Raw genomic sequence first — 25,329 nt, 5'->3', positions numbered from 1 at the left:
TAGTCATCATTGAAACCCTAATGCAAAATCCTAGAGTGTGTGTTTACCCTTGACCCTTTACAAGATCTGTTTTCTATTTCTTCCTATAAAATATTTCAAATCTCTACCTTCCCACTTCACTTCCAGCATTACTTGGGTCTTAAGTGTGAAATAAAGAAAATTCAGATATCTGACTGAAATAACTGCTTGATATTCCAGGCCTAATTCTAGTTAGTTCATTATTCATCTGTCCACCGATAATTGAGTGAATGCCTACTATAGAGGCATAGAGCGGTCCCAAGTACTAAGGCGCAACTAAAGAAACATAGAAGACATAATCTCTCCTCTCAAGAATAAGCAGTCTATTTGGGGATAAAAATCAAAGACTAAATAAATAGAAAATAACTGTAAAATGATATAAAAACAAAAACTCAACAGACTGGTAGCCTTGAGGAGGGAGGGAGGGAGGGAAGGAAGGAAGGAAGGAGAGAAGGAAGGAAAGAAGGAAAGGAGGGAGGGAGGGAGGGAGGGAAAAAAAGGGACATATTTAGCACTAGATTCAGATTCAACTAAATTTACTGGATGCTTACTTCATGCCAGGAACTCTAATTAGTGTTTTTACATATACTACTCATTTAATTCATCCTAAAATAACAATAGAGCCAAAGCATGGTCTTGAAAAAAGCTGAGTAAAGGGGATGATAAAAAGCTCTTACTAGAAGAGCCATGTGGAGAAGTAGTATTAAATAAAGTCAGACAAGTGTAAATCTTTCCCTATTATACCTTAGCAGTTAATATCTATAATTATATGGGTATAATAGAAGAGTATAAAAGGCAAATTGGTGAATATTTTCCTTTTTTTTTAAGTTCTAATAGCAACAAAAAGTACAACTATGCATGGTGATAGATGTTAACTAATCTTATTGTGGTAATCATGTCTTAATATATACATATACCAAATCATTACATTGTACACCTACAGCTAATACAATATTATTTCGCAGTTATATCTCAGTAAAAATAAAAGAAATTATCGAAGGTTGAATTGTGTCCCTCTCAAATTCTTTCCCTGAAATCCTAATATCCATAGCTCAAAATGTGGTTTTATTTGCAAATAGGGTCACTGCAGATGTAATTAGTTAAAATAAGATCATTAGGGTGGTCTCTTAATCCAAATATGACTTGTGTCCTTATCAAAAGGGGAAACTTGGACACAGACAAGGTCACAGGGGGGAAAATTTCTAATTAGGGAAATTTCACTGGGAAGAAAACTGAAAAAAAAAACAAAACAGCTTACATGAGGTCTGTGGCTTATTTGTGGATGCCCTTGTTATCACAGGCAAATAAAAAGTGGAAATGTACTGCTTTATGCTTCTCTCAAGTCTTACATGTTTAGCGTACATGTAAGATGGATCATTTATCATTATATGTCTCACTCTCCACTCTCCTAGAAGGTGTATCTTATTCACCTGTACATTGCTTACAATACTTGGAATGTGCTGTGGTGGAGGAGCAGTACACTCTGAAGTAAGGAGGTTCAAGGGTTCAAGCCTCAGGTCTGCAAGTTTATTCAAGTTACGTACCTTGGAGAAATTTATAAAACTATGAGTTTCAGTATCTCTGTCTAATAAAACTGTCTAGGAGTTCTTAAGAGAAATAAAGGATATGCAATTAAAGACACTTAGCATAGAACCTAGCATCTAATTAGGTGCTAAATATATATTAGTTCCATTTTTGTCTTTGCATACTGCATACAATAGAATGCAATTATGAAGCTGGGAGTTTCAGTCATTTAGAGAACTTCCCAGTAAGGGTATCATACACTTACCTTGGTTTTCAGCTGGTCTTAGATTTGCTAAAGCAACGATCTGATGCCCAGCAGCAATGCACTGCATCATATTATAACAGCTGTCCTTCCCACCACTGAAAAAGAAATAAAGAGATAAATATCAGGTTATTGACCATTATTGAACATAGAATCATTAGATATCAAAATATACTTATTTGACTTTTCAGAATTTGACTTTTTCAGGAACTGCTTTAGAATTAAAACACAAAAGACCACATGTAATTTCCATAGCAGAAGCAAACTAAACAAATGCATCTGAATGCCTAAGGTTGCTACTGACAAGAGCTTGTGAAATTATGTGCCAGGATAACAAAGACCATTCTAAACAAAATATGATAACTCTTTGGTCTCTTTGGTTTATAACAGTGGCTCTCCTTTATATACAAAGTGCTTTGAAAATTAAAAATATGATTTAATTGTAAATTCTAGCTAAACAGCTATTACATATATTCCTTAGATGAAATTTTCTATGGAAAAGTAGAAAACAGTCTATTCTGTTTTACTATAAGAAATCTAAAAACTGACCACCATCACCAATTAAAGGCTCAAATTAAAGATCTGAGACCGAATCTAAGGACAGTTTGATGGCCATGGTGGGTTCACATTCTATAGAGCTAGAAAACAAAATGCTGAATTACACTGATGAAGTTAAACATCAATACCATCAGTACTTTAGCTATCACTATATGGATGATGGCAGGACAAGGCTTGAGCCTTAGATCTAATAAACAGATTGAAAGGAACTTCTAAATTCTCATATCAAATCTACCTAAGGCAAGGGCAAATCACTTAGTCAAGACAAGTGGTTTATTTATAACAAGGCTGAATGGCAACCTTTATGCCAATGGCAACCTCTATGCCAAGTTCATCTATAACAAGATTCAATGGCAACCTTTATTTTGGTTTAAAACTCTACTGCCTCTCCGAAAGATATGAATAGACACTTCTCCACAGAAGATATCCAGATGGCCAAATGACACATGAAAAAATGCTCAACATCACTCATCATCAGGGAAATACAAATCAAAACCACAATGAGATACGACCTTACACCTGTCAGAATGGCTAACATTAACAACTCAGGCAACAACAGATGTTGGTGAGGATGCAGAGAAAGAATATCTCTTTTGCATTGCTGGTGGGAATGCAAGCTGGTGCAGCTACTTTGGTATTTATCCAAGGGATACAGGTATCCTGTTTCAAAGGGACACGTGCACCCCAATGTTTATAGCAGCACTATCGACAATAGCCAAAGTATGGAAAGAGCCCAAATGTCCATCAACGGATGAGTGGATAAAGAAGAGGTGGTATTTATATACAATAGAGTATTACTTGGCAATCAAAAAGAATGAAATCTTGCCATTTGCAACTACGTGGATGGAACTGGAGGGTATTATGCTAAGTGAAATTAGGCAGAGAAAGACAAAAATCATATGACTTCACTCATATAAGGACTTTAAGAGACAAAACAGATGAACATGAGGGAAGGGAAGCAAAAATAATATAAAAACAGGGATAAATAATTATACTATTTACAATAATATAAATACAGAAAACAAACAGGGTTGCTGGAGGGGTTTTCAGAGGGGGGATGGGCTAAATGGGTAAGGGGCATTAAGGAATCTACTCCTGAAATCATTGTTGCACTATATGCTAACTAATTTGGATTTAAATTAAACAAATAAAATTAAAAAAATAAAACTCTACTGCCTTTCATTGTACATGTTTCTTCCTTTACTTTATCATTACCTCCCTTTTTTCCCTACTGTTCCATTCTTTCCAATCTTTGCTTAAGATCTGCAGGTGCCCCTCCAGGCACTTGAGACCTGTTCATAGACCAAGAAACTTTTAAAAAGAGACTGCTTGTCCTAGAAACTGGACCTTTTGCCTTTTATTTTAGTTGCCAACATTTATCTGCCTCTACCGCATTCTTCTAATCAATAACAACGGTCATTCCAGAACTTCTCAAGGCGAGACCACAAGGGGCATGGTGAAGTTATACATCATGCTCCCTTTCCTCAGACTCTGATATTCCCCTAAATCTTCCACAACTTCCCCTATTGAACTTCACTGCTCTATTTTCTCAGGACAAAAAGATTTCACCAATTCTTTAGAATATTTAGAATATTAAAGATTTATGTGCATAAAACCACAATTCTAATTCTTTAGATTATTAAAGATTAAAGAGTATACACCTGGGCACCTGGGTGGTTCAGGGGGTTGAGCTCTGACTCTTAATTTCACCTCAGGCCATGATCTCACAGTTTTGTGGGTTAGAGCCCCACATTGGGCTGTACGATGACAATGTAGAGCCTGCTTGAGATTCTCCCTCTCTGTCTCTCTGCCCCTCCCCTGCTCCCACTCTCTGTCTCAAAATAAATAAACTTAAAAAAAAATAATAGTTTACACCTATAATCAGAACTTAGCTTTATAATTCATTTGTAAATACATTAAAATTTCAAATATGGCTTTAAAATAGCATTTCCTAAACTGTGTTCTATGGAATGTTAGTGTCCAAAAAATACTGTAAGAACAAAAGGTTTTGAAAATGCTGAGCAACTTACTTGCCTCTTAGAACATTACAAAGTACCTAAGCATATGTTAGGTGAAAAGTCCTATAGATTAGAATTTTAATTCCCACCTCTGGTATACTAAGTGAAATTACTCAATGTACTTGGGTTTACATGCTTCATTATAAAACCAGAGAATGGTTTAGCTAATCCTCAAGGTGTCATTCAACTGTAAAATTGAAGAAGTCAATCTTTTGTGTATAAGAAGAATAATGTTCTTCATGGTCTAAAGATATGTGAGAATCTTGGTTTCACTTATCCCTTAAAGCACACGAATATATCCCATCTCTCATTTTAGTACACACACACACACACACACACACACACACACGATACATTACAAATAGATTCACCGTATTTAAGTTTAAATTCATATATATTCAAATGTATATTCATATAAATGTATATTTATGTATGCATTCATATTCTTATATATAAATTGTTATATATTCATACTTATAGCATGTCTCCTAACATTTATACAGATCTTACATTTAGCAAGAATTTTCCAACATTGACGTTTTTTAGTAATTTGCTTTTTTACCATAAAAGTAATATATATACATTACTGAATATTTACTGTAATGGATTATAGTAATCTTTTATCAATGTCGCCAGGATCTGAATCTTCAGTTGGTGTGTCTTACTTCAATGGTTAAACTTTTGGCAAATGGCATATGATGTAAATTACTCATTTCCTGGACTACTTTTTATTCTTATCTATCTGATCATGAAGATCACAATGGTCAGAGATTAATCATTCACTTAACAGAAAAAATTTACTAGGGCGCCTGGGTGGCTCAGTCGGTTGGGCGGCCGACTTTGGCTCAGGTCACTGATCTCATGGTTTGTGGGTTCAAGCCCTGAATCGGGCTCTGTGCTGACAGCTCAGACCCTGGCGCCTGCTTCGTGGATTCTGTGTCCTGCTTTCTCTGCCCCTCCCCCATTTGTGTTCTGTCTCTCTCAAAAAAAAAAAAAAAAAAAAAAAAAAAAAAAAAAAAACATCAAAAAAATTTAAAAAAAAACAGAAAAACTTTACTGAATATCAATAATTATTTTGACGTTATAGAGTCATAAAAATGGCATTGGAATATTCCAGTCACTGCAGAAAGGATTAGAATGTAACATTAAGCATTCTTAATAGGTCACTATTGTTAAGCAGTATCAATTAACTAGGGCATTGAACAAAAACGTTTATGAAATCTTCAATGGGCTTACAAAAGAAAAGTTGGTTGTGATGTATCTCAGACACTCTATACAGGTCCTAATCTCATCAAATATACATGTACTGTAGTCTAAATTCCCTTTTTAATGTTACTATGTTTATCTTCTCTTCAGTTTACATATTGCACATAGAAACATTTAAACTAGTCTGTCTTTCCCTTTCCTTATATAAAACAGGGAGAGGGACAAAACAGAAGAGACTCATAAATATGGAGAACTGAGGGTTACTGGAGGGGTTGTGGGCGGGGGGATGGGCTAAATGGGTAAGGGGCACTAAGGAAACTACTCCTGAAATCATTGTTGCACTATATGCTAATTAGGATGTAAATTTTAAAAAATAAAAAAAGAAAGAAAAAGAAAAAAAAATAATAAAAAGTATAGACTAGTCTGTCTTTGGTTATCACAGGACTCACTTTTTTAGACACCTAAATAAGTTGCGCTAATATAAATTTCAAACTTCTTTTGTAATAGAATATGTTACCATACGTCAACCTAAAAGCAGGTGTCTATATCAAAAGCAACTGGATTTAGGATAAAACTGATACAATTCCATCTTCATCCCGAGGGAAGAGACCCTTTCTCTGTACTTGAGCCCAAGGTAAAATACACCTTGGTCAAAAGCAAACCAGTCGCGGGTGGGACTGCAGGCGAGGGAGAAGTGGCCTTAAGCGGGAGGGGGCGGAGCTAGTAACAGCCCCCGGAGGAAGGCGGACCGAAGTCGGCGCAGAAAGACAAGGAACTGCAGAAGAGGACTGAGTAAGTGGAAGTGAAGCCGTTGGCTCTCAAACTTCACTGCCCATTACACTTTTTAAGAATCCGACCCGGAACCTTGTCAGAGTAATGAAACCAGCGCTCTGCCAGTGAGACCCAGAAAAGGGTGGGTTTTCAAGTTCCCCTGGTGAACCCAATGTGAATTCACGTATGAGGGCCAGAAAAATCAGAGGCAGGGGCTGACAGACTGAAGAGCCTCGGTCCAGGGCCGCGGGAGGGGCCGGGCAATAGCCCGAAAACTCCGCCTCTTCCTGTGGCCGGGAGGAGCCGCTGGGCCCCCGGACACGCGGTTCCTGCACAGACACTCTTCCGCGCCGCCGAAGGCGGCGGCGGTAGCTGCCGTTTACCAGCAGGAAAGGATGAGAGGCCGGCAGGGGAGGAGGAAGGCGGCTCCCGCGCCGCGTTACCTGATCAGAGCGGCGACCCTCATGCTGGGCGCAGTACGCGTGCGTGCGACGGGCGCGGGGGGGGAGCCGGGAAGTCGCCGCCGCCGCCGCCGGCCGTGACGCGCCGCGGGGCCTGGCGCGGGTGTTCGCCTCGCCGCCTGTGAGCGGCGGGGCGTTGCGACCTCTGCGGCTGCCTTGTGGGACATCTGGCCACGGAGGAGGCGGCACGTCGGCGCCTTGTCCCTGTGACAGGGCCCTCCTGGCCCAGGAAAAAATGATGTTTAGGCGCGGCCCGACCACCTAAGTGAGGGCACTGAAGCTACCAGGGAAAGGGCAGGGTCCGCGACGCCAAGCCCAAATGCGGTGGCAGTGGATTTGTTTCGGCAAGAGAACGTTCAAAATCACTTAGGCTGCAAATGGAAACACTTGGAACATGCAAAGGGAGAGGAAGTGTGCCCTCACTTCCTCAGCCACCTGCAAGAAACTAACTGCACCCTTTAGTGTTTTTTAACCTAACATCTCCTTTGTATTACAAATCTAAACCTGAAACTACCCCTGTGAAGCTCGAAGCTCCCTGGGGTTCGGCCCTTTGCGTAAATACAGCACCGTAGAAGCCGGCTAAGGCTCCTCGCGAAAGAGCCTTGGCCTTGCAGAATCATTCACTAAGTATTTATTGAATGCCTTTCATGTACCAGACACTGTTTTAAGCTCTTTGGGATACATTCATGAATAAAACAAGGATCATTACCTTCCTGAAGTTTATATAGGGGTGAGGAGAGCAGACAACATGCAGGTTAAAAAAATCCTGTAATATCTTAAAAAGTGGTAAGTGGTATGAAAAAAAAGTTAGAGATTGAGAGGAATCAGGAAGGAGGCAGAAGGGCAAGTTGCAGAATTAAAAGGCAAGATAGGACTTCTGGGAAGGTGAGATTTGAGCCAACTCAAAAGGGATAGCTGTGTATGACTGGAGATGTGCTCCAGGTAGAAGGAAAAGCTAGAACCAAGGCCCCAGGTGTATTAGGTGTCTGTAGAGGAACAAGGCTGCCCCTGTGGTGGGAGCAGAGCAGCTCTGAGAGTACTGTGAGGCAGAGAGTACAGCCAGATGAGGTTCCAGTGATGGAGGGAGGAGGAAGATCATATATAGGGTCTTGTAAGCCATAAAGAACATTGTCTTATTTTGAGTGAAGTCAGTGGCCACTGTAGGGTTTGGGACAGAAGTCTGACTTAAAACTTTTAAAAGATTCCACTGTGCTGTTTTAAGAATACACCTACCTATGGTGAGGCTATTGCAGTAATTGAAGAGAGACACGGTGGAGCCAGGAACCAGGATGGTGCTAGTGAATTTGGGCAGAAGTAAGAGAATTCCAGGTCTATTTTGAAAGTAAGTTCAAAATACTACTTTGAAAGAGTTCATTGAATTGGATGGGTTAGATGTGAGTTACGAAAGAAGGAAAACCATGAAGGATGATACTAATGTCATGCATTAAATTAATATATGTAAGGAATTTAGAATCATGCCCAGCATAAAATAATCATTCAATTTAATTATACTATAATGTTCTCATTAACTCCAGTACTCTTGGTATGATGAGTGACTACAGCAATGACAGTCTGCATACCAGTTTCACCATCTAAAATGATGCATTTTTATTGGACCCCTGGGTGGCTCAGTCAGTTGAGCAGCTGACTCTTGATTTCAGCTCAGGTCATGATCCCAGGGTCCTGGGATCAAGCCCCCCATTTGGCTCCACTGAGCATGGAGGCTGCTTGGAATTGTGTGTGTGTGTGTGTGTGTGTGTGTGTGTGTAGACATACATATATATATATATATATATATATATATATATATATATATATAGGCTGTGTATATATATGTATGTACATATATATATATATATATATACATATATATGTATGTGTGTGTGTATATATATCCCTCTGCCCCTCTCCCCTGCTCATCTGTGTGCTCTCTCTCCAAAATAAAAATAATAAAATAAATTATTAAAATGATGCATTTTTAAAATTATGAGATGGTGGGTATTTAACAAATGAGTCAACTATTTAAAGTGTTTGTTGTCTAGTTGGGGAGATAAGACAAATACATTAAACAGATATTCGCAATACAAGATGGCATATTTTGAAAGTAACAAGTTATGTGATGCCTATAGCAAGGGGCCCATGAATTGAACCCACAGGGTAAATGCTACAATGAGGACTGAATTTCAAAGATGGGCAAAACAGAGCAGGAAGAACAGTTGGACCTTACAAACAGGCAACAAAACAGGAGGAGTTTAGAGCATGTCACCCCAAAATATGTTGCTTCAATGTATTGATTATTTTAAATTAAAGGCATTGAGAAATAGCAGACATGGGAAGGGCACTCTGACCCTCTTTATTCCTGAAAACAAGGGATAAAACTCCCTCATAGAAGGTGCCTTCCCTGTACTCGGCAGAAAAGAGACAGGGAATTGAGGAATAGACGTGATATGACCTAAACATTCATTCCTAAGGGGTTGTAGACTTTGGTCATCATATCCTTCTTACTCTGGGGTTGTTGCATGTGTCCATTCACAGTTACCATTGGGCAAGGGAATGTCAAGAGGCACCCAAGTTGACCACCTGTGCTCCACCTGTATTCTTCCTCGTCTCTACTGTGTGAAAGCAGTCCCATCTCTTCTTGCTAATCAGAGTCAAGTATCCTTAGTTGCCTGCCCCTGGGTGCAAAGGGTTAAAAATGCCCTACTACTAAATGTCTTCTAGTTCAATATATCAGTGTTGTACCCCCTGGCAAGAGAGAAAACCTTAAAGACTAGAACTGCTAACTCTGCCCAGCCCAGAGTTGTGGGAGGTGAAACACAATGTTCCCCAGTGGGTCGTTGAGAGTGATTGTAAATGAAGCTGTTCTTCCTTTCACCCTTTGGTTCCCAGATCCAGATAGCTTTCCTATTGGAAACACACTGTCATACAGAGATCTCTGACTTAGTGCCTATAGTGTATCCTGAGGAACGGTGCACCTTCACTGTAGAGTATTGTCTTTCAGCTGCTGATTTAGCTGTTACTTCAGTAGGCCTTTCCAGTACTCTATAAGGCCAGCTTCATGTAAATAGTCCAGTATGTGATACAATTAGATTTCATGGATATGGGCCCACTTCTGTACCTCATCCTCTGTGAAGTGGGTTTTTTTTTTTATTCTTTATGAATACTCTGCTGGATGGGATTCTTTGCTTATAGAGTGAGCACTGCTAGTAGAGTCATTGCAGACAAGAAAGGCCAGGTTAGTATCCTCTCTGTGTTCAATCCAAGTCTGGGAGCAGCCTGGAAAGGCATGGCCTTCGGTGAATTCCATAGCGGATCCAAAAGTGTGGCAGTTGAAAGGTGTCTGTCATCCATGCTTCCCGCAGCAGGTGTTTTTGAAAGGATATCTGAGTGGGTCACCTCCATGACTGCCACACTGAGGCAAAATGGCTTTCATAGAGTCACATAATGAGGGGCAACAATGTTTACACTACTTGTTTCACACCGTGTCCCTTTGGAGTAAGAAATGTAGAATGAAGGGTTCCTTCACACTTAGAATTATATTTGAAGGAGAGTCCATCTGAATTTGTGAAAAATCTACATAATAAACAGTATTTTAAAGAAATGCTTTAATTTAAATCAAAAACAATATATTAATCTTAAACCTAGTAGTGTACTCATTGAATGCTGACAAAGTGTTTTTAAGAAGACTCATAAGTTAATAGGGAAAACTTATTTTTAATTAGTAATATCCATTTGCCTACAATAATTTGTTGAAACTTCAAGAAAAGTTGGCTTAGCAAGACCTCTATGTGCATAGCGTTCTATATGGATAGTGTAAAGGTTACTGCAGCCTAGTCAATGTCAACAAGTTAATGAATTTTATATCAGTATAAAGTAATTACTATTTATTATACTGAAATGACTTGTCCAAGATTTGCATTTTAAAGGCATTGTGAGCTCACTTCCTGCAGTCTCAAACTCTTACATTTGAGTGACTATGGATTCATTTGTAGAGCCAACAAAATAGGTGAATAGGAAATCAAACTCAGAATAATTTCAATCCCTTGCCAGGGTACTTAAAAGAAACTCTCCATAGCCAAACACTGTTGCTGGTAATAAAAAGTTGCAAGCTGTCACTGAATTCTGCTTTCCTGGCAGCACATCTCAGTGATGTACTGATTGATAAAGACTCAGATAATCAAATCGAAAACTCTGCAGGTAGTTATTCTCAGAGGCCTTAAGGATTTCATTATGCCGTATCAGGAAGCCATCGGAAGGTTTCTTGGTAAGAACTTAGGAAAAAAAGAATTAAGTACTTATTTGAAGCATAAATTTAAGGGCATCATTATATGAGTATCTGATCCTTCTATATTAGTAATGGCAGCTTATATGGGCCGGGCAATCCTCTAAGTATTTTATGTATGGTGACTCAATTAAATCTTGCAGCAAATCTATGAAGTAGGATACAGTGTCATTCCCACTTGCAGATGAGGAAGCTGAGTAGAAAGAAGCTAAATAATCTGCCTATCTTAGTGAGTTTGGGCTGCTTTAAAAAAAAAATATCATAGCCCAGTGACTTAAACAGCAGGCATTTATTTCTTACAATTCTGGAGGCTGGGAAGTCCAAGCTCAGGATGCCACCATGGTCATGTTCTAGTGAGAGCGCTCTTCCTGGTTAACAGACTGCTGTATCCTTACAGAGTGGAGAGAGTCTCTTCTTATAAGTACTATTCCCATTCATGAGGGTCCAATGTCATGATCTAATTACCACCTAAAGGCCCCCGCCTCTAAACACCCTCACATTGGATTTTAGGTCTTCAGCATTCAGTCCATTGCACTGCCCAAAGTCCTATAGCTAGTAAATGTCAGAACCAGGATTCCAACCCAGTCAGTCTAACTTTAAAGTCTATGCTTTTAACCTCTATACTCTATCTGCCACTGAAATGGTCAGCTGGTTTTCTGGCTAAAATATCCTGTTTCCAAGATATGTTTGGAAGGACAATGCCATCATTCACCTCCTGAATTTCCTTTTTCTGTGCTCCCAAGCTGACCGATGCTTTTTCTTAAAGACACAAATTGTTGTATTATATGAATTAATATGTTGTATGAAGTCATTGTTAAACATTCCAGGCCTGAGAGTCATTCTGTTGCCTTTACATATGTTTTTTCTTTGCTTCATAATGGGTAACATGAAATTCAAAAGCTATAGGAGCCAGGCAGGTAACATAAATGAGTAAAGTAGCCTGGTATAAGACAACAGGATAGTGAGGACTTTGGCAAACCACTACTCATTCCTCACTTGGCTTCAGCTGTGCAAATGTGGACCCAATCAGAAGGACCAGACCTTCTGATTTTCCAAGAAATGACATAAATCTTCATTTTAGTTAACTCCTTTTGTTTTAATGTTGAAAAGTAATTAAAAAAGTTTTTTAACATTTATTCATTTTTGAGACACAGAGAGATAGAGCATGAGTTGGGGAGGGGCAGAGAGAAGGAGACACAGAATCGGAAGCAGGCTCCAGGCTCTGAGCTGTCAGCACAGGGCTGGACGCGGGGCTCAAACTCACGCACTATGAGATCATGACCTGGGCTGATGTCTGATGCTTAACCAACTGAGCCACCCAGATGCCCAGAAAACTAATTTTTAAAATTTTAATTGTTTTCACACCAAATAAGGCATATCTGCTTATTATTAATTTTATGATTTAGAGAGTAGCTTTAGAGAGTAATCTTTATTCCTTTATTCAACCAGCATTTATTGATAATCCATTATGTTTATTTATAAAATTAAAAATTTTTATGTCCTTTCCTACAGAAATATCTTGTACTCATATGTGCAAAAATATACAAGTATGTGCCAATGCAGCATTATTTGCAAAATGGAAATCTCATCAGGGAAGGAACTTTGTATTATTCACTTCTAGAACAGTCCTGGAATTAAAGTAGGAACTAAATGTGTGTGATATATATATATCTTAAATTTCATCAACAGAATGGGATAAATTATGGTCCCTCTGCACAGTGAAATACTGTGTAACAATTAAAGAAAAATGAAGAATTCTTTAAGACATACTTTCAGCATAAAAAGCAAGTTGCAGATGTTCCATTTGTACTGAAGGAAAATTAAACATATATATATGCATACATATGTAAGTAGATATTAAAGGCTTTACAAAGTTACATCCTAAGCTGTTAACAATGATACTTCTGATGAGAAAAAATGGGAGATAGGACTTCTACTCTTTGATTCATATACATCTATGTTGTTTGACTTAGATGAATATATGTGTGTTACTTGTGTATTTTCAAAGGCTAAATATTTAGCCCCATTAATAAATAAATGAAATGAAATAACCATATAATCTCATTTCTTAACTGTCAGGTTAACAAAGATTTCAAAGAAGAAAAGCTGGTGAAGATACCAATGTCGGCAAGAATACGGGGAAAGGAACAATCTCATGCTTGGTTGCTGGAGAAGTAAGTACAATTGTTCTAGAGGGCAATTGGGGACTACACATTAAGTCTTTAATGTGCATGTGCTCTAAGCATTCCCATCTCTAGGAATTTATCTTAAGAAGATAATTGTACAGTAATACAGAAGTGTATATACAAGAATATTCCTCGTGATGCTGTTTATAGTATTAAAAAATGGAAAACAAATTGAATATCAATAATTAGGAGGCTGGTTAAAGAAATGTACCATGATAAATATACCACAGTATACCCATACAGTAGAAGATCATGCATCATTATAAAGAGTGATGTATGCATATATTTGTTAGTATGCAAATATAAGCATGAAATGTAGTATAATTGCATTAACATACAAAAAGTACACATGGGCATATATATGGGAGACAGTGCAGAATCACGGTTAAATACTTGTAGTGTGGAGTCAGACTCCCTCAATTTGAATGTCAGAACTGCTACTTACTAAGCTTGTTACTTTGAGTTACTTAACTGAAACTTTCTTCTTTCTTTTTCTTTCTTTCTTTCTTTCTTTCTTTCTTTCTTTCTTTCTTCTTCTCTCTTTTAGTTTTGTTATCTGTAAAATGGGATTAAAATATGATCTACCACACCTAGTTGTTATAAGAATTAAATTAAATAGACCATCATAATTACATAGTCTATTGTTATTTTACATAAAGAGAGATCTGGAAAAAAATCATCAATGTGTTGGTGGTGGCAGTCTTTGGGTGGTAAAATTGAATTGAATTTTTGATTCCATATATAGACCTTTCTGTATTGTTTTGGTTTTCTAAAATTAATGCAAATGTTTGTAAATAAAGTCAATGATAGTTGGAAGAAGAGATGATTGGTAGAATGGAAGGAGGGAAGGAAGAGAGATGGGATACCTGACTGCCTCAGGGTTGGTCTCACAGGGAGCCAATTCTCTGATGAAGTTACAGAAAAGTATGAAGAGTAGATCCATAGATCTTCAGCTCCATAGATTTTAGAAATCAACTTTACTATTTATCCAATGTAGACCAGATGGTAGGAAACTGATGGAAGCTACGTAGTTTCATGGAGTACTCATTAATAAACCAGAATGTGTATGAGTCAGCTGATTCTTTCGCCACTAGGAAAACACAAATTAGAAATATTCTTTCATCAAAACATTGCTTGATAAATTAAAACCACGATGAGATACCACCACATACCCACTAGAATACCTGAAGTTATAAAGACTAACATTACTAAGTGTTGGCAAGGATATGGATAAACCAAAACTTTAATACACTGTTAGTAAGAATACAAAAATGGTACAGCCTCCTTGTAAAACAGTTTGTCAGTACCGTATAAAGCTAAGCATAATTTACCTTATGACCCAGCAATTCCAGTCCTAGGTATTTACCCCAGAGAAATAAACACATGTGTCTATGCAAAAAAAAAACAAAAAAAAAAAACAATGTGAATGTTCGTAGCATTATTTATTTATTTATTTAATTTTTTTAATGTTTATTTATTTTTGAGACAGAGAGAGACAGAGCATGAATGGGGGAGGGGCAGAGAGAGAGGGAGACACAGAATCTGAAGCAGGCTCCAGGCTCTGAGCCATCAGCCCAGAGCCTGACGCGGGGCTCAAACTCACGAACCGTGAGATCGTGACCTGAGCTGAAGTCGGACGCTCAACCGACTGAGCCACCCAGGCGCCCCCGTAGCATTATTTATAATAAGAAAATGAAAGTAACCCAATCTCCATCAAGTGGTAAGTGGATAAACAAATTATACCATGGAATAGCACTCAGCAATACACACAACATGAACGAATTTCAAAAACAAGCTACAGTGCATTAAGTATGATTTCCTTGATATGAAATTCTAGAAAAGACAAAGCTACCAGTGACAGAAAGGGAATCAGTATTGCCTGGTGTCAGTGGTGAGGAGAGGTCATTAAGGGCAAAAGGCCTTGAGGAGACATTTTAGTGTGAAAGTGCTGTTCTACATATTGCTAGTAACAGTAGTTATGCAATTACCAAAATTCATCAAACTATACAGTTAAAATTGGTTAAAATTTTTATATGTAATTAATACCTTAAATTATTGGTAAGTTACTGGTAAGGATAGAGTTCATTTTTATTATCTGATAAATTATATTCCATTAATTCACTTTCTCAAAATGCGTATCTGTATATGAATGAGTATATGTACTATAGGAATTAAACTTTGAAGGAGACTAGAATCCATTGGTGGAGACATCCTTTTCTTTCATTCTTTTCCCCCAATAATGGGAGTTCTGGAATTCTATATCAAAGATGTTTTACGAGTGGCTATGTAGTTAAAAGTGTGTTTGTATAGTAAGCATACTCGTATTTAAGTTGTGAGTTTATTTGAGGCTAGTGTTAGATATTATAGAGGAGCTAAAGCCTCCTAAATCATCTTTAGTGGCACTTACATTTTTGAGTATTGTATTGATGTCAGGCACTAGTCAGTTATAAATATATGAAAGAAAATTTGCATTACACATTAATATTATCAGCAGCATACTTTAAAACTTTGCCTGAAGGGTAAGACTTTATTTCTGCAGATAGTTAATTTCTTCACTATTCTGTTTTTCTTCTGATTGATGAGTTTGACTAGATTCAATTTCATAGAGAAGGATAACAGTAATGTATATGTTGATTTTATTGCCAAATTCTGACAATTATTTACATTTAGACCCTTTATCCCTTTCAAGTCTTCATGTGTATATTCAACCATTTTAAATGTAGTACCAACTCAGTGTTTATCCTGTGTCCTTTTTATGGACTTCTGACCATATCAAAGGTTGAAAAGGTATTCCAATATTTTCCTAAAAATATGTTTTGGAGTCGGCTTACCTGAATTTGAATTTTGGTTCTGAGATATTGGTTCGTAATTTCAGCAAGATGTTTTTCCTTGATCTGTAAAAGAGGCATATCTGTGCTTACCTTATGAAATGAAGATTAAATGTATATAAATGCACTAGTCATGGGGCGCCTGGGTGGGTCAGTTGGTTGAGCAACTGACTTTGGCTCAGGTCATAATCTCATGGTCTGTGAGTTCAAGCCCCATGTCAGGCTCTGTGCTGACAACTCAGAGCCTGGAGCCTGTTTCTGGTTCTGTGTCTCCTCTCTCTGCTTCTCCCCTGCTTGCACTCTGTCTCTCTCTCTCTCTCTCTCTCTCTCTCTCTCTCTCATAAAAATGAGTAAACATTAAAAAAATTTTTTTTTAATAAATGCACTGGTCACAATATCTGTCACATGCAAACTCTTAAGCAAACACTACAAATGATAGAACAATATTTATAACAAGCCATGAAGGAATGAAGATAAATTCATATAAAAATGTTCACTTAGTCCAAAAGGAGGTAAGAAAAAAAGAGTAAAAGGAGAAGAGAAAAATGAAACAAAACAATAAGCTGGTAGATTTAAATCTAACAATATCAGTAATCACATTAAATGTCAATGTCCAAACACTTAAAATACAGGTTGAAAGATTCAACAAGAAAGCAAGACCCGACTACCCTGTTTACAAAAAACACTGTTTAAATATGAAGTCATAGACAAATGAAAAGTAAAAGGATGGAAAAAAGATATATACTATGCAAACACTGGTCAAAAAAAAGCTATATACATATATATGAGAAAATGTAGATTTCAGAGTAAGGAATAAAATTAGTCTCTCTGCTTCCTCAGATCTCCAGTCCCCCAGATCCCTTCCTGTGAGGCAACACATTACCCATTTTTCTGTATCTTTCCAGAATGAGTTTATGAATATATAAGCATATATCACTTTTATTTTTCACCAAGGGGAGCATACTGTATTCACTGTCATCTACTTTGTTCTTCCAAATATATCTAGGACATTATTCTGTATCACTACATATGGATTTATCTCATTCTTTTTAACTGCTGTATGGTAAAGTATAGGGGGAAAAAAGTATTAACTAAACTATGGTAAAGTCTGTTTTTTGGAAGGTCTCCATCAAGAACACTAGTGCTCCAAATTCTAGCTAACATGGCTAAGTGAGACTCCTCCAAAATATGATTGGGATGTAACTAATTTAAAGAACTCGGGACACCTGCATCTCCAGCACATTCAAACCTAAGGTCAATATCCTGATATGTCACACATTCAAACCTAAGGTCAATATCCTGACATGTTACACTCCCACTGAGTCACTCCAACTCACATTTCTACCAGTTTGTTACTTTTTGAGGACACCATCCTCCAGCTACTTAGTATTCAAGGTAATTCTTAACTTCCCCTTCTCCCTGATGTTTCCCCAGTCTGTAACCAAGTCTTATAGATTGTACTCTCAAGGTGTCTCAATAAGTTGGAGATGGATGATGAAATTCTTGAAGTTCATTGTTACCTATTCAATGCACTGGAACTAAGACTAGTATCTGCATCCAGTTCCAATCTCCATTGCCAGATGTTTTGTCTATAAAATTGCATCAGAGGACTTAAGAGGTTTCTTAAGTGATAAATTGATGTTTTTAATATTCCCTATTCAAAAAGTTTATTTCCATATTCTTTCTTTATAATTTTATTTATTGCTATTCTTATTTAGGAAGATATTTCGGTCTGGTGGGATATACAGTTTTATAATTATAGTGTGGTATTATGGTTCTTCTTTTGACAAGCTCCAAGTACTTTAACAAGTTCTGTTTCATATATCCTAATAATATCCCTTTGAAATAGGTTGAAGAAAATATTTTCTTTTCAATTTACTAGTGAAAGAACGGAAACAGATATATCAGGTGATTAGTGCTTGGCTACGCAGTGTGTTAGTGACCAAGCTGGGACTGGAACCCAGGTTTCCTGACTTTCAAGCCAGATTATGTGTTTCAGAATCATAAAACTGTCTACTCTGTAATTTTGAAAAAGTAATGGTGTATACTCTCACACATTCTGAATTTCTAGAGCTGTAATAATAATCCATTAAAAAAAGAAAACAATCTTCCTTAGAGAATCTCACTGGAAAGGAACAGTTCTCAAGAAATGTAGAGAATACATATTCAACCACTGATTTTCTTCATTAAGCACTTCTCTGTGAAATGAACTTAAAATGTGATGACATCAGATTCAATATTACACCTATTTTTATTCCCCTAAAATATTGTCCAAACATATAAATGCCCTAGACTCTAAATCAATCATTTGAAAGTGGCCGACCACAGCTTTGAAAATATTGGGAGCATCATAAACATCATGCCCATCTGTCATTTCTTTTTCATCATGGAACATATATAGCCTACAATCATTCAGAGCAATATCTCATGGCTCAGGTAAAGCCTTATGAATAACTTTCTCTGTTCAGCTGTGCAATTCTGAGTAATTAGATGAATTCAAAAGTCCAACAAACTAAATTCTAAAAGGTGACTCAATGGCAGCAGGAATAGTTAAATAAACTAGTTTATTTTAATGGAAAACCTGATATTTCTTTGAAGTAGAGCAATTTGCAAGAAGAACTGGAAAAACTAGCATATGAAAGGAGAATTTAAAGTTGGAGCATTTTCTTTGCAATTGTAGAATACATTAGAATTTGATTGAACAACGTTTTATTTATGGTCCTTTTCCCTTTGAGCTTTTATTTCATCAATAAGATTTCTGTATGTTGGTGTTGTTTTTTGTAGAAAATTTTAGTAGGTTACCAAAATTTTATTGTGTTTAGCAATGTGTACATTGGATTATGTGCTTACATATTTCTAATATTGTTTTTCATTTCTCATCTGTGTATCTCAGTGCATACACACAGGATACATACTCTGCACATACCTGCAAGATAAGTGATATTTGAAAATTATTTAAGTATGAGGAAGGAGAACATATATAGTTGTTATGATTTAATTTATCTACAATAAAAAACATGACAAATGAAATAGGTAAGATTTTTAAGCAAGCAAAATTTAGTATATAAACACTGATGGAATGAAAATAATAAGCGATGTTTGATGATGAATAGACAGTGAATACTTAAAATAATTTATCATGAAATTGGCATTATAATTCTAGAAATTAAACAAAAGAATATTCTTCTGTATCTCCTTACAAACATTTCTTTTAATTTTTCCATATTTAATTTTTTAATTGTTTGCACATACACACACATAATTTTAACATAATTATTTTGAGTACATGTAATTTTGTATTTTGACTTGGAAAAATGAATGCTTTTTACAGGTAAGAAGTTCTTTGGAAAATTGTAGTGGGTATTAATTTGATTCAATATCTCAAAATATTGATAATAAAAATATTTAGGAAGAATCTTTCTCTAAAATCTCAAATATTTTTAAAATAAAAGATGGAGTGGGCATCAGGGTGGCTCAGTCAGTTAAGCATCCAACTTCAGCTCAGGTTGATCTCATAATTCGTGAGTTCGAGCCCCACATCAGGCTTTATGCAGACAGCTCAGAGCCTGGAGCCTGCTTCGGATTCTGTGTCTCCCTCTCTCTCTGCCCTCCCCCTCCTCACGCTCTGTCTCTCAAAAATAAATAAACATTAAAAAAAAAATAGAGAGAGAGAGAAAAAAAAGATGGAGTTATAAATTAATAAAGAACACATAAATTAACCTACCTGATTTATTTATAGGATTTTCTTTCTTTTTCTTTATCACTGACTCCTTTGCCTCTCTCAGGCAAAAGAAAATTTATATGTCCTTAATTCTGCTCTCTTTTAAAATGCATATGAAGTGTTGTCATTCAGTTGAAATATTCTAATGCTATTATTGCAGAATACTAATGTGTGTGAATGGATGGGAATATTTTGCCCATGTAAGTTAGACCTAATTGAATATTCATTATTAATTTTGTATCTTACAGAAAAGACTCTTGTTTCCTAAGGCTTATCAAGACTTTTCAAGACTACCTGATTTCCATCCATTGGCAAAATTGCATCTACTAGATGTAGTAGCTTTTGTTACTGTTCACTAAATTTTCTAGTTTCCTTCCCTATGGAGTCCCTTGCTGAGAGACCATCCATTGCTGCTCAGTGATCATGTGATTTGTTCTGGCCAATGAAATGAGCAGAGGTGACAGAATTCACTTCAGGGAAGAACCCTTAAGAGCCAGCACACAGTTCTTTGATCCTCTTTTCCCTGTTTCAAGAGACTGGCAATCATCAGTCATTGCTCCATAAGCCTAAGTCTTGAAACAGAGCCTTTAGCTGTTTAGGGATGGACACTTACCATCATTGAGAAGTAAACCTTTCTTGTTGCAAACCACTGAGATTTTAAAGATCACTGAAATTAGGAGGCCACTGAGTTATCTCAAGGAATATGTAATCCTGCCAATTTACATGAGCAGCAACCTGGCAAGCATGTGTAGGAATGGTTTCTAAAGGTGATAGATCAAAGAGAATTAACTGTGAAATTGAATTAGGCAAAATTTACCTTATCCTAACACTTACAAAACTAACAATTTTTTTTTTTTTACTTGTAGTCACTTTTCATGATTCTCAAATAGGTTTAGTTTACAGACCTCTTTGATGCAAAGACACAGAAGACTGTATTTGCCAAAACTTAAATTCTCACATACTTACTCTTGGCTATGTGATATTTAACATCTCATACAGCATTTCTTCCCAGATATGGGAGGCTAGGTAAGATATCCCTCCAGGCAGTGCCATTGCACCTTGTGCTTTCCAGTTATAATATATTAAATGTCTATTTCCCCTGCTACAATCTTTGTTTCATGAAGGCAAAGAATGTCCTGTTCTATTGTACCAGTCAGGCTAATGGCAGGAAACTGGAATTTGAAAGAAATTGAATGAAAGGACTTTTTTTGTGCGTTATTGGCAAGATTAAGTAATCACCCAGAGATGTTGAGGCACCCAGGAACTAGTAATATCAGGAAGAAAATAATATCTGTATGTCTGAAGGAAAGAAAATGGTACAGTTAGATTTTTTTGTAGACTAGAACAATAGAACAATAGAACAACAAAAGAACAATTGTTCTATTGTAGAACAATAGAAGTGGAGTCACTCAATAGGAGCCACAATAATACATCATACTTCCACAATAGTACACCAAAAAAGGGAAATCTCTGGGGAAGAAATACCCTGGTCTCTTTCTCCATCTCCTACCAGGAGCCTCCCACTGACTGAATCTCACAGAAGGTCAGAGGATGAGGAAGGCTGTTGATACAGCTCACAGAGATCAGCTCCTTACAGACAGAAAGCAAAGCAGAGAAGGATGAAGGATGGGACTTGGGAGGGCAGACAGAAGAATGTACATACCTCTTTATTGATACATTTCCAGTTCCTGCTTGTTTGCCATGTACGTAAGAAGTGCTTAAAGATATGTGATGAATGAAAGAATGAATAATGAAAGGCAAAGTAATCTGAATGCTAAGATGCAAGCTGCATTTCTTATTTTTTTAGGGAATTATTTTACTTCAACAGGTTGTTTTCTCATTGAATGTTGTCATAAGGTCCTTTCAGTTATTGGTATTAAATACTTATAAACCACATTTTGAACTCCTATGAAGAACACCGAGAAGTAAAGTAACTGGGGAAGCATTGTGAAAGAGATCATATTGGCATGCAAAAATGAAGTGGCTCAATTTGAACAAGCTTATTGAGAAGTTAATTAAGTAAAGAGGGTAAGTCATAAGACGTAATTCATGGTATGCAGTGACAACACAATTACTCATGTAATCGCTGGTATTGATACTGGGTGGAATGTCAGCTGGTGCAAGGCGTTAGGAAATTATGTGGTTGTGTCATTTGATCACCATGGCAACAATGATAATTAAAAGATTCAGAGATGGGTTGGCTATCTCTTTGTTGTAGAGCTTATAAGAAAGAAAAAGTCATGCCTAGTGCTTGAACTCTTAAACCAGAACATGAAAGCAATATCAGAAAGTTTCTACGGAAGTTTTAAGGAAGATTTTCTAACCTAGGGTACACATTTAGAATTCATGTTTCTTATGTTATATTTCTTATGTAGGGGCATTTGTTGGGAAGAAATGAAACACTGACATTTGGGATGGAACATTTGGAAAGGCATAGATGAGGCTGAGAATTTAGAATTTCTGATTGTCTTGAACCTGCTTTAAGAGTGAATGCAGCTCTCTTCCATTGTCTGAAAAACCAGTTTTTCCTTGCAAATAAACTTTTCAGTAACTTCTGTTCTCCTCAAGACACTCCTCCCTCATTCAACACCCCTTACCACCTTTAGGTCTTTAAAGAGAATTAAATACTAGTGTAACCCTGAGGGAAAACTGCAAGATTGACTCTGGGAGGAGATCATTTTACCAATTTGTATAAGCAAGAATCTGGCAGGCATGAATTAGGTTGAATTCTAAAGAGATTACAGTTAAGGGGAATGAACTGTAAAACTGAATTAGGACAGTGGTTTTCAAAGTGTGGTGATTGGGCCAAGCCAGCATCAATTGTCACCTGAGAACCTGTTAGAAATGCAAATTCCCCAGTCTTATCCTAGACCTATTGAATCAGAAACTCTAAGGTATGGGACCCAGAAATCTGTTTTAACAAATCCTCTAGGTGATTCTACTACAGGTTAAAGTTTGAGAACCACTGGAATATGCTAAATGTACATATGTGGCCTCTACTAGGATTTGAGGTTTAGTATTTTAGCTAGGACAGTTGGGAGTGAGTCTAATGGTTAGCTGGTTAATGGAAGCCTGGACTTAACCGTTGCTCATGGTCAATGAGGTTAAGATTACAGGTCTACCCTGACAAAATGTAGAAAATGAAGTTTGATGCCTTAGAGAAATGAGAACAGATTTAAAATGTGCAATTTGCTCCACCATTCTCTTACCTTCTGTACCCCCAGAACACCCTGAGGAAACTTCTTTCATTCAAAACATATTAAAATGCACTGGTGAGAGTAACAGCCACATCCATGAAAGCCTCTGTGGTGGCTGTCCCTAGCAGCTGATGATGGACATGGGTGATGTTGCCATGAAAATGACACCCTGATTTGAATAGAAAAAAAAAAAGGGATCCCAGAGTAGTAGGGCCAAGTTTCCGTTCTTAACTGTGAGTCAATGTGGCACAATTATCCTAAAAGGATATAGTTTCCAGAGTTGCAATCAGAGTGTTTTGACTCACATGGACATGTGCCCATAACTAAGTGATCATAAGGTCACTGGGAATTGAATAGATGGGCAACCTTCTAAGGTGTTTCTTGACTTGTTACAAAATAAAAAGTGACTTAGGTTGTCATAGTGAGAATTCTTAGCCTCATACCCATCTTCCAGACTTAAGCCAACTCACAGATTTAAAGCCCTTTTAATTAAGGAACAAGCCAGGTTCTTTTGAGGAAGAACGTGGCCTGCAATATGGCCATAAATGAGCTCCATGGGTTTTCCAAATAAAGCTACCAAGTCACTTACCAGGATACTTTTTCTGGGGGAGAGAAATTTTCAGGTCTTCTGGAGATTTTTAGATACTGCCTCTGAGATAATGCTAGGTCTTAGGATGTAAAACACCATCATGTTCCAGTAGTCAGAGCATGGACTTATGGAGATCAATGGATTAAAAAAGGCCTGACTCCATTCTGCCTGAAAGTGGCTCCAATAAGTTTGCTGACCCCCTGTGGTTATTTGCACAATTTCTGAGTCTATTTTAAAATAGTTTTTTTTTTTTTTTTTTTTTTTCTTCAGCTGAGGCACCAGCTTAGAAACACTGGTGAATTTAGGTTGCTGTAGAGTACTTTCAACTAACGGGAGACATATATTGCCATCCTTCCATAGCCAGAATCTAGAGGTTGAGGAACCAAAGGGTGGAGGTGGGAGCTACCTCTTTCACTATTATATATTTCACTTAAAGGTTCAGAAGTTTTAGAAGTCCTAATTCCCAAGGTAGGACAATTTCTGCCAGGAAACATAGTTGCTGTTTCATTACCTTAGAAGCTGAGACTATCCTTTGGCCATTTGGGGCTTCTCATGCTGAAGAACCAACAGGAAGACCTTACTCTACTGAATGAGGTAATTGGATCCAGTTGCCACGGGGAAATTGGGTCACTGTGATACAGTAGGGGCAAGAAGAGCATGGCGGAACTAAGAGGTTTCACTGAAGAACCTCTTACTATTCTATAAGAATAGTCAATGGAAATTGGAATTCAATAAAGACAGCACTACTAAAGATTTTAAATCATGGGAATAAAGGTTTGGGTCACCCTACCAAGGAAGGAACCCCAATCAGCAAAAATACAGGGTAAAACAAGTGATGGATATCATTTTAGGTCTCATGATCAGTTATAGAATCAGGTATTATAGTGGCTGTATCTTATGTTAATTTATGTTTTCTTTTTCCTCTTTGCTACTGAATATGAAAAGTTCTGATGGAAGGTAAATTATAATTTAAGTTTTAGAAAAGGGCATGAATGAACTGAAATTATCCCATGATTACAGAATAGTTGATGGGATTTAGTATCACTTTTGTGTGGAGAGCAAGAGTTGCTTCATAAAAGGGCAGAAATACATGCTGGGAGGCAAAGGGCAAACTGTGCTGGTTGCTTTCTGACTTTTCTCCCTTCCCGTGTATCAATTAGCTATTGCTGCATAACAAATTACTTCCACATCTGATACCTTAAAACAATAATTCTTTATTATCTCACAATTTCAGTGGGGCGGAAACCTAGACATAGCTTAGCTACATCCTCTGGCTCAGGATCTCTCAGAGGGCTGAAGACTCATGCAAAGACTTGACTAGTGAGAGATTCACTTCCAAGCTCACTCGCATGAATATTGCCAGGATTCAGTTCCTCATGGCATTGTTGGGCTGAAGACCTCAGCAACTTGCTGGGCTTGAGGCTTTTCTCATTTCCTTGCCATGTAGGACTCTCCATAGGGAAGTTTGTACCCTGGCAATTGGCTTCCCATAGAATGAGCAAGTGAGACAGCAAGAGAATATCCAAGATGGAAGCTGAAGCTAGGAGCCAGGATGGAACCATATCATGGAAGTGACATTCTAACACTTTTGTCATATTCTTTTCATCAGAAGTTTGTGACTATGTCCATCCCACTTTTAAGGGGAGGATATTACACAAGGGAATGAATACCAGAAGGCAGGGATCATTGGGGGCTACCTTAGGTGCTA

At 37.3% G+C, this 25,329-nt stretch overlaps 1 protein-coding gene and 1 long non-coding RNA gene across 4 annotated transcripts in view; one reads left to right on the top strand and one right to left on the bottom strand.

Annotated features, from left to right (window-relative positions):
* DPH6 (diphthamine biosynthesis 6) overlaps nucleotides 1-8,157 on the bottom strand; it is a 183,722-nt gene extending 175,565 nt beyond the window's left edge. The window contains exons 1-2 of one of the 2 annotated variants that reach the window (XM_060619007.3): nucleotides 6,801-8,157; nucleotides 1,808-1,902 (exon numbers count right to left, since the gene is read on the bottom strand). In XM_060619007.3, the coding sequence (XP_060474990.2) occupies nucleotides 1,808-1,902; nucleotides 6,801-6,985 (280 nt within the window). In that variant the 5' untranslated portion in view covers nucleotides 6,986-8,157. The remainder of the gene's footprint in view (nucleotides 1-1,807; nucleotides 1,903-6,800) is intronic. The other variant, XM_060619006.3, reaches the window with a different exon arrangement.
* The window catches only part of LOC144616682 (uncharacterized), a 77,821-nt gene continuing 58,556 nt past the window's right edge, over nucleotides 6,065-25,329 (top strand). The window contains exons 1-2 of one of the 2 annotated variants that reach the window (XR_013556243.2): nucleotides 6,065-6,378; nucleotides 13,180-13,274. This is a non-coding gene — a long non-coding RNA (uncharacterized LOC144616682). Of the gene's footprint in view, nucleotides 6,379-6,659; nucleotides 6,840-13,179; nucleotides 13,275-25,329 lie in introns of those variants that run through there. The other variant, XR_013556244.2, reaches the window with a different exon arrangement.

Source organism: Panthera onca, chromosome B3 (assembly GCF_046562875.1).
Source record: "Panthera onca isolate mPanOnc1 chromosome B3, mPanOnc1 haplotype 2, whole genome shotgun sequence".
NCBI lineage: Eukaryota > Metazoa > Chordata > Mammalia > Carnivora > Felidae > Panthera > Panthera onca.
This window is presented reverse-complemented; position numbering and strand designations above follow the sequence as displayed.